General features: G+C 37.9%; 2 protein-coding genes across 2 annotated transcripts in view; one reads left to right on the top strand and one right to left on the bottom strand.

Annotated features, from left to right (window-relative positions):
• LOC145495044 (uncharacterized) overlaps nt 1-788 on the bottom strand; it is a 2268-nt gene extending 1480 nt beyond the window's left edge. The window contains exon 1 of the mRNA XM_081474622.1: nt 1-788. This exon is cut by the window's left edge and continues 1480 nt beyond it. Coding sequence (XP_081330748.1) covers nt 1-332 — 332 coding nt within the window. The 5' untranslated portion in view covers nt 333-788.
• A 3022-nt stretch (nt 789-3810) lies between these two features.
• On the top strand, nt 3811-17951 carry LOC145495441 (uncharacterized). The gene is made up of 9 exons (XM_081475056.1): nt 3811-4302; nt 6346-6435; nt 7105-7187; nt 7784-7878; nt 8885-8979; nt 9433-9509; nt 10370-10447; nt 12641-13201; nt 16826-17951. Exons 1-9 carry the CDS (start codon nt 4230-4232, stop codon nt 17000-17002), a joined length of 1329 nt encoding a protein of 442 aa, XP_081331182.1. The 5' UTR covers nt 3811-4229; the 3' UTR covers nt 17003-17951.
• The last annotated feature ends 443 nt before the right edge of the window (nt 17952-18394 follow it).

Genomic DNA, 18394 nt, shown 5'->3' with positions numbered 1-18394 from the left:
GCGTTTCTGTAAATGGTGCCGTGTACTTTGCCCCTCTCGCGCGACATCTTTTGTTTCTCTTTAAATTCCTTGTTGTCAGTTCGCGTGATTACCACATATCCACTCTTGCAGTGAGTGTTGTTTGCAGTATGCCAATCTGTTTCACCGTTGCGCGCGTAAATAATGATTCCACCGTACTTGTGTTCACTTCCGCGATACCTGTCAGATTTGCATGAGATGTGGAGCGTCTTGACGGTAAACTGTGGACCAGAACCATGGGCTGGATAAACATCAAATGAACTTTCATCTCTTGATGGACGAACATAGGACGCAAAATGCGATGCACCCGCCATCTTTCCACAAAAAGATACTGTAACGATGTTATGATGTCATAGGCCCTTCGGGCTTGCGCAGTAAAATGAGATGTATCCCAGATGTAGTTGTTGTTGTCGTATTACGGCTAGTAATGGCGGGCTTTTATGAGCTTTATTTAAACCGTTGTGTTATCATCGTTTGGTCTCGTTTAGACTACGCTACAGATGCGCTTGTCAACCCGGCTCAGCGTGCGCGAAGACTCTCTCTCTTGATCAAGAAATCGATCGTTGTGTCGACGAACGACCGAATATTCAACTTTGATGAATAAACGGCACGTAAAGCATACAGAAGCGATGACGTTTGAAAATTGTTCCTAGAAGATTGGAGCATGAGCAGACAAACTGATTCTCAAACTTTTGAGTTAGAAATTTTAGGGGTTTACATTTAGGGTAGTCCATTGGTGGTTCATTCAAGTAGTTCATGTACCAGGTCCATCTTGTCAGTCCATGTTCTAAGGATCAGCGAAATGTACCAACCCAAATAAATAGCACTCCGCTGAAAAGGTCTTCTCTCTGAAATCAACACCTTATTATCTTTAAAGATATTTGGCAAAGCTAATTATCTCACCGGAAATTAATTTGTTGTTTCAACCGTATACTTGTCGAAGAGAAAATCATTTTTTCTTGACTTGTCATATCGCGCGTGCGACCCGCTTCTCTATCTAAAATTGTATGTATCGAAGATATGTTATTATGAGTTTGCCCGTGAGCGCAAATTTATCCGACACTATATAAACCAAAATCCACCCCCAAATCCTCGTTTAAAAGCTGAAATTAAAAGCACTCCGCTGATCCTACAAACAGCAAAGGAAAGCCGCAAAGTACAAGTTTCTCTCTCTGAATTCGACACCTTGCTATCTTTAAAGATATTTGGCAACGCTAATTACCTCACCGAAAATTAATTTGTTGTTAACCTTATACTTGTCATCAATGAACATTCGTATTGTCTTTACCCTGACAAAACGATTATCGATTGTTTAATCACAACCACTCTTTCGTTGACGGAAAATATAAAACAGCACATTTCCACTGAAAACTTCATAAAAAACTGAAAACTGCAAATGAATCGTACCCTGACTTCATTGTCACTACTGTAAACTGTATATTTCAGTGTTCATAGAATGCTCATTCAATTCACTTCAAGACTGGCAAAAGTACAACTACGCTACCAATCCGTAAATTTTATGTAGACCCTTCAGCTATCGCGTGCGCGACTTGCTTGTCTATCTAAATTTGTGTGTATGGACGATATGTTCTTATTACGAGTTTGCCAGTGAGCGCAAATTTATCCGACACTGTATAAACCAAAATCAACCCCCAAATCTTCGTTTAAAAGCTGAAATTAAAAGCACTCCGCTGATCCTACAAACAACAAAGGAAAGCCGCAAAGGAAACCCGCAAAGAAATGTTACTCTCTTTGAAATCGACACCTTATCTTTAAAAATAATTGGCAACACTAATTACCTCACCGGAAATTAATTTGTTGTTTTAACTGTATACTTGTCATATCAATTAAAAGCAGTCTGCTGATCCTACAAACAGCAAAGGAAAGCCGCAAAGCCTTCACCTATCGCCTGTGCGACTTACTTGTCTATCTAAACCTGTATGTATGGAGGATATGTTCTTATTATGAGTTTGCCCGTGAACGCAAATTTATCCGATACTGTTTAAACCAAAATCCACCCCTAAATCTTCTTTTAAAAGCTACAATTAAAAGCACTCCGCTGAACCTACAAACAGCAAAGGAAACCAGCAAAGGAACTCCCAGAGTGCATTTCGCTTCCACAGGGGGGATAAATTGTGCGCGACATAAGCGCACGGACATAAGACTTGTCTTGACGGTAAATGATGGACCAAAACCACCAGCTTGGTCAACATTAAATCGTTTTCGATCTTTTGCAACATTAATACGAGCTCCCATCCTTGCCACTACTGGCTATTTCACATCGGAGACCTTTCAGTGCTTTGTGTTCCATTGCTATCGGCATTTTATACTTTCAGTTTACACAATGAGATTTTGCGGTTACCCGTGACCTCAAAGAAGGAAATCCCCAGGAACTGGTCCCCTGAGTTAATCACTATCCCTTTTAGCATAATGAATGTGGAAAAAATCCCAACCACTAAGGAAAATGGAATAAAAATACGCACTAATAGAAAGCAGTCCACAATCAATTAATCAATTCCGAATAAATTTTAAGGAATTTGTCCCTCGTCTTTCAATCCGAACGTTTTAAAACCGAAAGCATTTAGCGCTTGCTTAGTCTCTAAACATACTAAAAACTTCAAGAAATTGAGTTGAACAAACGTTTTTTAGAGTGATTTTATGCCCCCCTTAACAGAGGTGGTTGTTATAGAGAAGTGGTTATATATAAAAGGGAGGTAGCCGTTATAAAAACGGTCGTTGACAGATAGGTAGTAGTTATAAAGGTGGCCGTTGCTGATGCAAAGAAATCACAACCAAACAATCACAGCAGCACTTATATTACAAAAATTTTATAAATCGAGATGCAAGTTATTCGTACATGTTGTTATGTGATATCCGGACCCAGACCGTTCAATATGGAGTAAACCTTGCTAACTCCACACCAACCACGACTCAGTAATCTGTCACATCGGATAAATCTTTCTTTCTTTCTTTTTTTTTTTTGAAGACTTCTCTCTTGTTTGTGGTAAGCTACGAGTCTGTACGGTTGCAGAGATTTTTTGACATTGTTTATCCAGCTCCTATGCTGCCAAGCCTGGCAGAAGCGCGGGAAAGTCGAACACTTGCCACTGGGTACCGTATGTTGTCTTTAGAAAAGTTCGTTAACTTCCTCTCACAAAGCAACAAAAGCTGTGAACAATAACAATCCCATACGTGCTAATGCGTTCACTTAACGCGCTTTTACGCGAATTCAAAACGCACTCTAAACCTCCTAGGCCCAGTTCAGACGCCGAACTCTTCATGAGCCGATCCTAATACGTTGAATTAAGTACATGAAAAGTTCGGCGTCTGAATCAGTTAAGAACGGCTATTTGAATTTGGAACGCCTCAGCCGTTCTTCCCGCCTAGTTCAGCCGGGAATTTCGGCTTTGGAACGGCTTTGATACAGACGTCGAATTTTTTATGTGCCGAACCTAATGCATACACCTTACCTAAAAACCGCTGACCTTTTAAGTTCGGTGAATTAAGTTGGACGTCTGAATTAACAGGCGTACTTTTGATAATTTGGGTCGGTCCAAATTCGAATTAAGTTCGGCTCATGAAAAGTTTGGAGTCTGAACTGGGCATTAACTAAAGATTCACCATAACCATTACCTTAATGCACTATTATTGACGCGAATTTTGGTTGGCTCATCTATGAGCCGTATGGTATACACAAAACACGAAAACGCGAGCAAAGTTGCATCCTTTACCCATCCAAGATTGTAATAAACACTTGTCTCCTACTGAAACCATCGTAAATGCTTCGAATGCTATTAAATAGCACATTGACGTCAACAGAAAACAGAATGTTCTACTAAGATATGCCAAATTTGCTTCCTTCCACAGATCTGTCGAATTGATCATTTTAATTTCTTCCTGGTCAATAATATCTCCTTGTTCTTTAACTACAACTTCGTAGTTTGATCCCCCAAAGATTCACGTCGATCGACAATATCCAAACCTACTCACAACAACTGAAAATGGGCAACCGGATGGTTGCGGCAAGAGCTGACTCTCCCTTCTATTTGTCTGCGGATCGTTTTCTCGTGCCACCAACGATGAGAGCCTCGCAGGCTGAAAAAGTCGAGGAAGCCTGGTAAAAAGCGTGTACTGGCCTGGCCGCCTGTGAGATTCCCCTAGGTCAGCGGCGATACAAAATGGCTGCCGTCGCTTCCGTGTAGAAGCCCATTATGGTTGTTTGTCAGTTTTTTTTGAAAGGTAACTGTCGGTTTGGAGATAGGTGCCGCGATGAGCATCCCACGGGTTAGTTTCTTTATGTGTATGAATGGCTAAAAAGCCAGCACAATGAAATGTCATCAAGCTTACCTGTAGATATCGGTTTCACTTTGTGTTGTCTTTGCGCGTTTTAGAATCGCATAAAGACCATAAAGCTAATTTACAAATAGGTGGAAAATGTCTTTTTATTTGAATTTGTGATTACTTGTGGCTAGATCTCATTTCGGGTCAATGAAAAACGCAGACTGCAGACTGCAGTAGGGGAGTAAAATTAAGACTGTAGACTTTTTAACTTAATCGTGCTACCATTTCCAATTGGGAGATAACCGCAAACAGGCAGGTATCAGGTCGTTTCGCCCGATGACCCATTCGCTCGAAGACGTTTCGCCCGATTTCTGAGTCGATTCGCCCGAAGAAAAAGTCGATTTGCCCGGACCAAGAGTCGATTCGCCCGGACTAAGAGTCGATTCGCCCGGACTAATAAAATCCAGGTTAATCAAGTATGTTTTGTTGGCTTAACTTAATCAAACATATAGCATTTAACGTTTCCTAATCTTTGGCGCTGCCAGTAAATTGTTAAGTTCAATTTAGCGTTTATTGTAAACAAACGCTGCCCATGGATACATCTATTTTTCACGCCAGACACTTCGACTTATCACGCGTTTCTTGCAAACAAACTCTGTCCATAGATACGTTATTTGTATTCCCTTTTGTTGTTTGTAGTATATTTAACCGTCTTATTTTGGATATGTTTATCAGAACTTTTCACGATCACATTCTACCATATTGCGTTATCGATTGCAATATGCAAATGTCTACTAAAAATGTAAGAAACCATGCTATGATTTAAGTAACACCATATTTTATTGGATATGATTTAAAAATCCTATTTACATGATAGTATCCTAACCTATATGAATGATTCAGCTTAATGTATACTACAGACGCCAAAAAGGGAAAACAAATAACGGATGTATCTATGGAAAGAATTTGTTTGCAAGAAACGAAGTGTCTATTGGGGGCGTGATAAATATCCATGGGCAGCGTTCGTTTACAATAAACACGTGACAAATTGAACTCAACGGTTAACTGGCATCGCCAAAGATTAGGACACGTTAAATGCTTTATGTTTGATAAGTTAAGCCAACAAAACATAAGGATTATCCAGGATTTTATTAGTCCAGGCAAATCGACTCTTAGTCCGGGTGAATCGACTTTTTTTTCGGACGAATCGACTCTGAGATCGGGCGAAACGTCTTCGGGCGAATGGGCCATCGGGTGAAACGACCGCAATTCAACAGGCAAACCGGAGCCTTATCAGACTAACCTGAGTGATATTCAATGGGCTAACCTGAGTGATAATCAGGCTAACTGGAGTGGTATTCAGGCTAACCCAAGTGCAGACTTGCCCTATGTTTAGCCTGAATAACCCTGGCATGTTTACAGTTAGCACTCAGTGATGGATTGAAATAGCATGATATATGCCTAAAAAGTCTGCAATCTGCAGTCTATATTTTACCCCAGTCCGCAGTCTGCATTTTGCACCGACTGTCTGAATAATCCTATTTACAGTTAGCACTCGATAATGGAAATTACAGGATATATACTTAAAACATCTTTACCCCTGCTCTATAGTCTAGATTTCTCATCGGTCTTCATTTTACGCCCGGTCTGCAGTCAGTCTGCATTCTGCAGCCCACAGTTTTCATTTTATACTGACTGATCTCATTTCCACCAAATTTGACTTCACTGTAAATCAGGTGCATGCATAAAGCTTCTGCTCAGTACAAAATGCAGACTGCACACAGTGGGTACAAAATTAATGCAGCCTGTACACTGGGTATGAAACACAGACTGAGAATAAAAACTGTTTCAACAGAAAACAAACAAGCATGACCCAAGTATCAAATTTAGGTATAGTTAAAAAAGGAATTCTTGACAACCAAACGAAAAAATTACAAATGAGGTTATCATTTATTTTAATTTTTTTCCTTTATGAGAGATAAACTGGACATACTGTAGATATCCAAGCTAAAATTGTAATTTGATTTGTTGATCTTTTTCTTAAAGCTAAGAAGAAAACAGTCTGCCAACATTTTTTGAAAGGATACTGTCGATTTGGTGATAAATGCTGGAATGAACATCCTAGCGGTGGAGGAGGTAATTTGATATAAATTTATATTCACTTAATTATTGTATAACAGAAATTACCTTAAACCATGCCGTCACAAATGTTGTGCAGTGGTGATTTAACTGCTATAAATGGCTCTGGGCTTGAGTCATGCATCTTGTGGAATTTTGAGACAGAATTACAATGTATTATGTTTGTTTGCTTGTTTCTTTGCTGTGGCTGTATTCGTTTGAAAAAGATATGATAAAGAAGAACAAGAAGAACAAGAAGACCTGGACTGCATTAGCCATGAGTTGCATGCGATACATTACCATAAATTATATTTAATATTTAAGATAGTATGGTTGATAGGTGTGTTTAGGTTAGAGTATGTAAACACAGGTTTTGACAAAAAAAATTAATGAAGTTTATGAAGACAATATAGGACTTTTTCCATATTTACATAGCCTTATCCAAACACAAGGGGGATGGGACAATTCTCGAGAGTTATCCAAACCCTCGACTACGTCTCAGGCTTACATAACTGTCTTAAATTCTCCCAACCCTCCCCCCTTCTCCTTTCCCCCTCCCCCTATAAAAAATCGTATGTTTTTTTTTTCTTTTTTTAAATGACCACATTTTTCCTCTCCAGTTAGGGACATGATAAATGATTAAAACTTATTTCTAGATTCTCGAACTTGTTTGCTTTTTTAATACAGGTGGTGGTGGTTTTGGTCAGCAGCAGCGGTCAGCATTTGGTAGGAGTGGGCAGTGGAACAGGTCAACCTATCATAACAGTCAGGTATAACACAGACAGCTTCACTGTTCAGTATTACACCTCATGATTAATCCTCCACGGGAAAATTAACTACCGTTTAACATGGGCTGTTAATGGGATGTGCAGCTGTTCAGAGTGTACATGTATAATGCCATCTACCAGATAAAAAAAAATCACCATCCAGTGGACGAGTGTTGGCAAAACAAACTACACTTACCTGGTGTGTGATAGAGCAATTTTCAACTGAATTTCAAATTAATCAGGCAAATTTACCTTGGTTTTTGTGTGGGATTTACTACAATTTGAGAATGGCTGAGTAGTCTAATTGGTTAGTAATTGGTTTGGTTTGGTTTTACAACACTCAAATGAAAAACCGCTGACTTGGAATCAGTCGACACTAATTACTGTTTTTGGTGTGCATTAACAAACAAGTAAATTGAAATTGAAGTTATACTCATGCTTACTCACTCGGTTTTCATTAATGTTTGGTAAGCCTAATGAAGTGCTCATAATTTTTTCTATTAATTTTACTCAAGCATGAAATACATCTTACATTTACAGACAATGTGGATTGTTATCATGTATTTATGTCTATTTAATTTGAGTTTGCCTCCTTGCAGAATCGTTTTGAAGCTTTATCCACTGGTTCTAGGGACAAATTTGGTGGTCTACATTCAAATGCTTCAGACAGTGAGCAGACAGTATCTCAAATCAAGTACAGCAAACATACTTAAACTGATGACACAATGCAAATGCATACATGTCTACACCAAACATAGTGCAAATGTCAGACTTCATTATTTATTAATTTATCCAAATTTCTCAGTTCATGCATGCCTATGGCTTGGATGGTTATACTAAAAAGTAACTGCACTACAGTACTACTAACAATTATAGCATGCATATACAGTACATGTACCAATTTTGTACGCAACTGAGTTGAGTACAAATTGGTGTGCACGCTTAGGGCTTGGACAGAAACTTCTAAAATGCTATTGCTAGTACAGTATATTTATATCATTTACTTTTTAGTTGCCGTCCAAGCTATAGGTGTGCATACTACTTATTTATCTTTTTTTCAAGATTTTTTATTAAGCTAGATTTTAAGATGATTTCCGCAGAACATTCGAGCAATAATGGCAAAAATGAAGTTACCAAAAAAACCTCATACCATGGTAATATTTTGAATAAAGGTAAGAAGAACTCATCGAGAGTTAAGGTCTAAAGCTGACCTTGCAAGAGAAAATTGAACTTGAAGTTATCAATATTTCAATTAAAACAGATGTGTTGGGTTAGTTGAAAACACAATAACACACGCATCAAGCATTCTCATGAGGTTTGACATTAACTTTCTCGAGAATGCTTGGGGATTTAATCACAGGGACACCTAGAGAAATGAATTACAGTGAGAAGTTTTAAATAATATTCAAAAAGTTACCATGCTATGAGTAGATTTTTAGTAAATAATTTTTGCACTTATTTCTTGAAGTTTTAGCAGAATCCATCTTAACAAATCTCTTTATTCATAAAATCTCAGTTACCTGCACATGTGTGTAAAAAAAATAATAATAATAATTTAATAATGAGAAATTATCAGTAAAAACATCTTCAGAGAATTGAAAAAAAAAGTCTCAAACACTTGACTAATGAAAAGCTGGTTGGTACAGTATATGGTTAACCATGCTTTTTTGTTTAGATTAAATTGTTTTGTATCCCAACAGAAAAACAATAGAAAATGACATGGAAATTTGGGGAAACTCTAGCCAGTGGCCATTGTCATGTTACGCGTACACAAAGGAAGAACCCTGTTTGCAAGGCGAGTTTTGCCTATAAAGTGCTTCTTCATCCATCAGATACATTTACATGTAGATTAAACCTTTGTTTGATTGTCCAGGCTACAAAGAAACTTTGTTCAGAGAAGTAAATCTTTGATTTGACCTCTCTGAAGGAACAGCATGTTTCTGAAACTTTTAAATCTTTGAAACAATAATAATTTGGTATTAAATAAATTTTATGCAAACATGCACATTGAAAAACATGACAAGCTTAATAACCAATTTGGCATATACACTCAGGTACCTTATACTAAATCAATAAATTACCTGTCACATAATTTATTTTGGACGACATGCATGTATATCCCAGAAATTTGCATATAACTGATCTGAGTTTGTATTTTTCCAGTTATTTATATATTTTTTGTTTATTTGTTTGTTTATTTGTTGTTTATTTATTTATTTAATATTTATTTATATTTATGTGGCTGCAGGTTTGCTGGATTTCTCAGCTGAAGAAATCCGTCTTGAGGCATACAAAGCCAATGCTGAAGGAAAGGGGGATACTTATGTAAGTATTAGGGTTGGTTTCTGATATACAATTATTGACTAATAATTCATATCAATGATGCTTCTATTTTACATTGACCTTAGAACAGTTTTCAATAGGCCCTTTGCACGATCCGGTCACATGGTACGGAATAAATTATGCTGGGATGCAAGTGACACAGTGGGACTTCTAAAACAAAGGAAAGTCGGGCCAGACTGGTACGAGTTCCTTTGTTTTGGAAGTCCCACTGTGTCACTTGCGTCCCAGCATAATTTATTCCGCACCATGTGACCGGATCATGCAAAGGGCCTATTGAGTGGCAAAAGTAATCAGTTAATTCCTTTAGTTTTGGTTTTGGTTTTACTACAGTTTGAGATTGGCTGAGTAGTCTAATTGGTAAGTAATTGGTTTGATTTTACCGTTTTACGGCTCTCGATTACATTACCAATAAGATGTGCATTTTGATTCCACTCATTCTGATAACTGCAATTATAGTTTATAATAATTTATACGTACCTACAAAGAAATTTTCAACTGAGTATCGTAAATCCAAAACCACACTTGAGTCCAGGATTGAATGCAAGTATTGTTTAATTAGTACTTCATATTTGGCAGGGTTATTTGACATTTTCATATTACTTCATATTTCACAGAATTGTGTGTGTTTTGGTGACTTTTCAACAATGAGGACACTTTGTGATGCTTACCATATTTACATAAGGAATTTGAATCTCATTACTGTTCAATCCTGGACCTAAAAACCAAAACCAAACTAATTACCTTTTTACTTTTGACACTCATTTTAAAACAGCTCAAAGAAATAAACCCATTTTAGCAATTTGACATACTGGTCCTTATAAGTTGTATTCTCTTTTTTACAGCAACAAGGACTAAAAGATCTTATAAGTGTGAATCAGCAAAGAAGACTTCAGTTGAGCCAGATGTCAGTCGCCCAGATTGTAAGTTAGTAAAATTAAATTGAGCTTTAGGGAAGCAAATATGTGCGAAAGATACAAATGGGATGAAGGTTTTATACTGTCTAGTCTTGTAGTATTTAAGGAGTTGACAAAAAATTATTTAATGTCATTAATAAAACATTCGAATCAACAAATTTTTAGAAACGGATTTCACTAGAAAATTTAATGTTAAAAAGCAACGACGTTTCCACCGTTCGACGGTCATTTTCAAGTTGAAAAGTAACATTTTTGTATGCACTCAAATATATACAATTGATAATAAGAATGCTATTGAGACACTGACTAAAACTCTAAAATATTCACATAGAAACAATAGAAGAAAATTGCGGCATGAATAATAAAAAACGCTAAGGCGGTAGAAATGATTTAAAAAATTAAATAATTAAGTAAATAGCTTTGCGCAGATCGAGTCACTCTGTTCAGTTTTGGTTGAAGTTTACAAATAAAAAGCATTTCAAAAACTAAACAGTCAAGTTTACTCTGATATTTTTTCAAAATCCCGAAATTGCTTTCAATGGTCTCTGGATCCTAAAAGCCCAGTATTGGTCAGTTTCATGTAGACCTTCGTAATATATACAAAGGTCCATGTGAAACTGACCAATAGTGAGCTTTTACTGCATTACCAAAGCCATGCTGACGTAAGGTAGAAACATTCTCTACTGAAGACAATGTTAAACCGTGCATTCAAACTCTCCTTGAATTGGCAGTTCTTCCATCAAGAATGTGAACGTCTTAAAATGGTTTTTTGCTCGCCTGCAACAACAATCGGCAACCCACAATCAACAATCAGCAACCACATAAAGGATGAGCACAGAAAGGATCCAGAGACCACTGGAAGCAATTTCGGAATTTTGAAAAAATGTCAGAGTAAACTTGACTGTTTGATTTTTGAAATTCTTTTTATTTGTAAACTTCAACCAAAACTTAACAAACAGAGTGACTCGATCCGCATGAAGCTATTTACTTATTAATTATTTCATTTTTTAAATCGTTTCTATTGCTTTAGCGTTTTTTATCATTCATGCCGCAATTTTCTTGTATTGTTTCTATGTAAATATTTTAGAGTTTTAGTCAGTGTCTCATTAGCATTCTTATAATCGATTGTATATATTTGAACATATAAAAAATTTTACTTTTCAACTTGAAAATGACCGTCCAACAGTCAAAACATCATTGCTTTTTAACTTTAACTTTTTAATTGTCATAAAACGTTGCCCGTGTTTCTATCAAGTTTCAGGATAAGTCTACCTAGCGTTTCATAACAAATGCCATTTTCTGATTGGCTTCGCTACTCACTGCCTATTCTGTTGTAGGCAGTGAGTAGCCTAGCAGCGTGTGGTTGTTTGCAAAATGGTGTCTGCAACTTTGCATTTTTAAAGTATCTGTGAAGAGGATTTTAATAGATAAAGTTTTGAATGAATAGTAAGATTTATGTACTAAAACAATAATTTAGAATTATAGATTATTCGTTCTAGATTTCTCTACATGATAGTTGACTTAGGCCGCACCCCCGTCAACTATCACTCATAAAATAATTGAGTGTTTTTGCAGCTTTTTTGAGTTCTCCTAAACTGCCACGAGTTATTACAAGCCTAGATTTTCTTCGGAATTTTCATTCATTCATTGATAATTTACTTTTTAGTGGCCTTACTCTTGAATTTCTTGCTTTAGCGTTCATGATGGAGTATTGGCCTACCAACTCAAATCTGATTGGAGGAGAATATGTCACGTGTTGTTGGTCAAAACTCACTAGCTCCGTAGAGAAACAACAACTTGAACTTTTGACCCGTACATGGTCATGTCGTGCACCTTGAAAACGCAGCAAAGTTTTTGTGCCAGCCAGCATCAAGCAAACAATTTTTTCACAGTTCTTTTTTCTATGTTTGAGGTGGGAGGTATGACACAACACTTAATGACTGGCCCTGTGGGGAAATAGTGAGTTTTGTTTCCCCTTGACCTCAAGGGATAGTGTGGACAGAAAACATTTGTTGAACAATCAGGAAATATATAATTGATGTTATTTGCTAGTCAGGAGGTCCTCATAGGGAAGGGTCTTGAGTATGGTTTGAGGCTGAAGACCACAAAGTCATACCATACTCAAGACTGAGGGAAATGTTTTAGACTATGTACAGACCAACCTAGGCTGGCAAATGATGTATATTTTACTTCCCTAAGCAACAAGAGATCAAGCAACAGACCAAACTCCCGAGCTCAGAAGCCATGGAATCAGGAACATCCATTTTTCAACAGACAAACACGGGAGGTGGAATGTTTGGTAGCGGTGGGTCCTTTGGCCAGTCAAAAGGGGGATTGGGAGGAAGCTTTGGAGGTGGGAGTCCTCTTCTCCAGTCTAGTGGATTTTCAACTGTTTCAGACAGTTCAAGCCTATCAGGTCTGTTTGGAACAGGAAGTACTAACAACCAGTCAGGTGTGTTTGGACAGAGCAGTGTTTCAGGCGTTACAGGAAGTGTCTTTGGCAACAATGCCAACTCAACCAAGCATACAACGGGAATGACTGGAATTACGAGTACTTTCACTGCAACTAACCAATCAGGAGGCTTGTTTGGTACAAGCTCTGGCCAATCAGCTAGTTTGTTTGGTGTAAAAACTGCATTAAAACCTGGACTATTTGGTTCATCCTCACCAACAACATCAAGTGGGCTTTTTAGCAGTGGAACTCAAGTACAGAAAGATAGTACCATCATCTCTACAAGTCAATCATCGAACAATACCATGGTAGGTGCACTTTTATGTTCTTGTATGTGGAACTGCCTTCTTTGTTTCCAGCTACTAGTATCATAACATCATTACATGTTCAAGTAGTTCCTTTTTACATTTACCCTAAATGATCTACCAAATGCCTGGGGTGTCTATTAAATCTTGGAGGGGCATTGAATAGATATGAGGCATTTCATTAGAGAGAGGCATTTAATTCACTTTACATGTTAAGTGTAACAATTGAATGGCTTAGTGCAAGACTGACGTAAGTGACTTTTTCGGGTGAAAAATGATTTTTTCGTTCAAAAGCGCCCAAATTTTTGCATGTGGTCTCCTACGTAATAGGAAAACATTGCCCTGTGTTTGTATTCCTTGTTTTTTTCGCCTGGTGTACAAAACAAAGTGGAAAGTTTACTCGCTGAAAGACGGGATCTGGAAATGAATTTCTTCAACTACGTTGTGACGTAAGCTTGCGTTTGCATTATTTTGGCGCGCAAGACAACGTCAAGCTTTCGATCAGACAAGTTGAAACCTCACCTGTTGCATGAAGTCCGCTTATTTGACTCATATTTACGCCCGCCTGGCGGTGAAAGGACTTCATTAAGTCCGGAAACCCGTAAGTCACTAGCATATCTCAAAGAAGCGAGATGTGTTGCTGTTCCAAGATCGCTAAGCGGTCGAAGGCACACTGAAGCCAGGCGAGGAGTTTGAAAGCACTTCTCATGCCAAAAAATGAGTCGATGGCGAGAAGTGGCCCATTTGCCAAATGTTGCTGTGCAGAACGTTTGGAAATAAAGAAGTGCTTTTAGACTCTAAAAAAATCTGTTTAGTCGGCCCGTAGGCCTTGCCGTGTTGAAGTTGCTCAGGGATATCCCATAATAATCTTTAATGCATCTCGATAGGTCTTGTCAGTCGATCTCAGTCGGCAATGGAAAACGTGACAAACTTACATTTCGCTCAGCCAACGGAATATTAATTGAAACAGAATCGACGGAAAAGATATTTTTTTCACTGAGAAAAGTAATGTATTACTTCATTTAGACAAAAATAGCCCTAAGCCCCGATTCTTTCCAGGAATAAATGGCCAATGTTTTCATGTAAGAGAAATGATTGATCCAAAGTCGCGATTGTTGACCATTGTTGTGTTACAGTGTGACAGTTGACCTTTTGGGAACTGGGGCAAACAAACGCCAATCATATTATGGACTAGCGGCTTTCGATCGCTTGCTTTTATTATCATGGAATCCCAATGGAATGATTCGTTTGTGAGGTTAGAAGATGGCGAGAGAAAGAGACAACAGTGTAAGTCTTTTGTCTTTAAATATGCCATTCCTTTTGCTATATATTTTCCGTTTGTTTTCGGTTTTCCCGTTTAGATTCAGTTCAGTGTTTTCACAAATATACAGGGTATTTAATTATCGCAGAGACGGAGCAATTTCAGATTGACTCAGCCGTTCAAGTACTGTAATTCGGAAAAATCGTCTCTCTTCGAATGTCAAGCGTTAATTCCTTGTGGCAACATTTCACGAAATATGTTTTATAAGGTATTTGTTGTTCGTCACGCAGTCAAAGTGATGGCAAGCTGCGCTGTTATAGCTCATTGAATTTCAAAACGTTTTACATCGCAGTAGCACCTATGAAATGCCGCATTTCGCCAGTGATTTTCACTTTGTTTTTTGAAAGAATGCAAAGCAAACTGTTTTTAGTTCTTAAGGAGTTTCATGTTTTCACTGATTGCAAAACGTTTCACGAAATATGTTTTATAAGGTATTTGTTGTTTGTCACGCAGTCAAAGTAATGGCAAGCATCGCTGTTATAGCACATTGCATTTCAAAACGTTTTACATCATCGCAGTAGCACCTATGAAATGTCGCATTTCGCTAGTGATTTTCACTTTTTTTTTTCGAAAGAATGCAAACCGAACTCTTTTTTGTTCTAAACGAGCTTCATGTTTTCACTGATGGCAAAACGTTTCACTCTCAGAAGATAGGTAACCACCGCTAATAGACACTGGTCGTTGACTTTATTTAGATTCCCGATCATGCATGCTGTGTTTATGAAATGAAGCATTTTCTTGTTTTATTATTTTCCCTAGGCTAGCACCAAAATACAACTAACCCTACCACAAAGTGTTTAGAGACTCTAACCCTAAGCCCTAGCCCTAGCCCTAGCCTTAACCCTAAACCCTAGCCCTAGCCCTAGCCTTAACCCTAAACCCTAGCCCTAGCCCTAGCCTTAACCCTAAACCCTAGCCCTAGCCCTAGCTCTAGCCCTAGCCCTAGCCCTAGCCCTAACCCTAGCCCTAGCCCTAGCCTTAGCCCTAGCCCTAGCCTTAACCCTAAACCCTAGCACTAAAACGGTAACCCTAACACTAAATGCTAACCCTAGGCCAAGGGTTGGGGTTTGCTTTTAGGTCTAACGCTAGCCGTGGGGTTATGTTACCTTTACTGTAACTGTCAAGCTATAGGCTCATCTTTCTCTAAGGCCCATGTTCATCCATTTCGTTTTGCAGCCCTGTATTATTGTTTTGAAGTCACCGTTGTCCTAATGTTTCTTTCTTTTTTTCCGAAGACAAAGCGCAAACCAGCTAAAAAAATATACGGGGCTATGCTCTTCTACTCAATTGAAGACGACACGCAAAAATTCGGGCGCTTTTGAACAAAAAAATCATTTTTCACCCGAAAAAGTCACTTACGTCAGTCTTGCACCAAGCCATTCAATTATTGTTACATGCAACAATGTCAACAAAACAGACAAGACACGTAGTTTGCTCACGGTGTAAGAGATAAACAGAGTTTGTGAGTAGTAGACTTATCTAATCTGCGCTAATACAAAGCCTAGGTGCTAAGAGATGTCTTTCATAGTTTGATATCGATCCACATCTTCATTGTCATCAGGGTCAAAGTTGCTGAAATATTGAGTACAGAAACAAAAGATACTAGAGTAGTATCCGCACTTTAAACTTGAGATTGAACAAGATGCAATTCGCAAACCAAGTGAGAAACCACAGGGATCCCAAACACTATATTAATCAGCAGTAAAAATAAATGTGCTGTTATTTACCTGTGTTCCGGTGTCTTTTTGAGTCGTTTAGAAGGGATTATTATCTTGCCTGATGCTCCGAGTACGTCTCAAGTTTCGATCAACGTTGTTACTATTAACTTTCTTTTTAACACGCGGCTGTTGTGAAACCTGAGAATCTCTCCCCTCGATGAGAGTTAATAGTTAACGACAATAACAGAAACTTGAGACGTAATCGGAGCGTCATAATTACAAAGTGGCAGACGAGATAATATTCGGAAATATAAACTGCCATCGCTTCATTCAGATCCCTTCTAAACGACTCTGCTGATGTAGTGTTCAAGTTCCCTGTGGGGAAACTAATAAATCTATGGAGTGTTTCTTTTGTTTATGAGGTGCTTCTTTGTGAGAGGCATGTGCTAGACCCGGGGCGTTTATTGGAGGGGGACATGTAATGTAAACTTTACCCCTAAGGAGGGAGATATTCATTAGAAACTTTAGAGACAAGGCATTTATTAGATCATTTATGGTACTTGGTATGAAGTTCATTATGTTGTACTCGATGTGGTGGTGTTTACATGGCATTCCATATTTGTTCAAGCACTTTTGTTTCTTCTACAGGGATCCACATCCCTACAGTCAGAAACACCTTCCACAAGAACCACAACAGCAACCACAAGAACCACAGCAGCACCTGTGACATTAAGTTGTAGTGACGAAGATATGCAGGCCTTTAGGGCAGACAGTTTTGTGCTGGGAAAAATACCAGAGTGCCCTCCTCCGTTAGAATTGTGTTGATAAACTTAGTTTGGCTGTGAGTTAGGTACTACAAGTAAATGACAGTGAGAAGTGCAGTGTGCAAGCACAGGTTTGCTGATGGCGTACACTTCCTGTTGCAGTCAAGGGAACAGTCAAGTATTACTTTAACCTTTCCTGAACAATTTTCATTAGATTGGCACACTCATAAAGTTTTCATTCGAAAAACACTGCACAACCAACATCAGACAGCCAAAAATGATTAATTTGAGCAAAAATGCCCAAGATGTTTAATTTTATAATAAGTCACATAATATACATAATGGAGTTCATATTAATTTAACTTTATTATATTATTATGTAGAATGAAGTTAGATAGTACAGTGGAATCCCATAATACGACCACCTCTGGGCCATAAAATTGTGGTTTTATCAAATGTGTACTTGTATTAAGAAAATGGTCAATTAAGCATTTTTTTGGAAGTGGTAGTGATAATGAGCTGGTAATATTGGCAAGGTGGTTGTAAAGTGTAGTTCCAGCATAGTGACTTTTAAAATCATTCTTTCTAGTCACATTTCATGACCCTCTGTTTCCTGTCAGACTGATTTCTTAATTTCATTGCACAAGGTTATTTAAATTATATTAATCCTAAGATGAAACCCAACTTTTTGTAGCCTAAATTTAAAAGTGTGACCTAGTGACTGTACTTTGTACCTTTATATCCATGCAAAACAACCATGATCTTATTAATAGTTGGATGATAATTCCTACATTTCACATACATGTAACTTTCTGGTACACGTCAAAGACTCTGGCATGCCATAATTAACTAGACTTGCCTCAAATTCAAAAGAAGCAGCAGATTCTAGAGTTATTTGTCACCAGTTAGGAGTAGTATTGTTTGGACATGTAGTTAACACTGGTGATTGACAACTTAGCAAGACTGGCCTAGCCAGACCCCTTTTAAATACCTCTAGAACACTACCTTTGTACCTAAAAATAATTTAAAAGTTTAAAACTATTTTAAAGTACCAGTGTTCTACATGTATATTGTAAATAATCAGGATGACGAATATACCGGGTAATGCAATTATCAATATTTTTTGAAAAAATATAGCTATCTGAACTACATTTGATTCTCTACTATTGACTCAGCTCTAACTTCAGAACAAGCCTAGTTGGCATTTTCTGTTATTTGCCATTTCCACATCCCTCATAATACATCTTGTTTGCCCCCCAAAATTCTGCATAACCTTTGTTTCCCAATTCTTCTGGGTATTACAGTCGTCCCAAGAGAAACTGAAGACAGTGCTTATGCAAAATTCTCGGGGGCAAACAAGGTGTATTATGGGGGATGTGGAAATGGCGAATGTTCTTGGCTGCAACACTCAGAATTACACTGGCTTGGGCGGCAGGACCATGACAGACTACCA

This window comes from Orbicella franksi, chromosome 8 (assembly GCF_964199315.1).
Source record: "Orbicella franksi chromosome 8, jaOrbFran1.1, whole genome shotgun sequence".
Taxonomy (NCBI): domain Eukaryota; kingdom Metazoa; phylum Cnidaria; class Anthozoa; order Scleractinia; family Merulinidae; genus Orbicella; species Orbicella franksi.
The sequence above is the reverse complement of the archived record's forward strand: the minus strand, read 5'-3'. Positions and strand labels throughout refer to the sequence as shown.

Bases quoted from the DNA above. Each gene is read 5' to 3' on its own strand.
- LOC145495441 (XM_081475056.1), top strand. From the start codon at position 4,230: ATGGTTGTTTGTCAGTTTTTTTTGAAAGGTAACTGTCGGTTTGGAGAT. The intron at 6,436-7,104 runs GTAATTTGATAT...TTTTTAATACAG, and splicing joins ACATCCTAGCGGTGGAGGAG to GTGGTGGTGGTTTTGGTCAG. The intron at 10,448-12,640 runs GTAAGTTAGTAA...TACTTCCCTAAG, and splicing joins AGATGTCAGTCGCCCAGATT to CAACAAGAGATCAAGCAACA.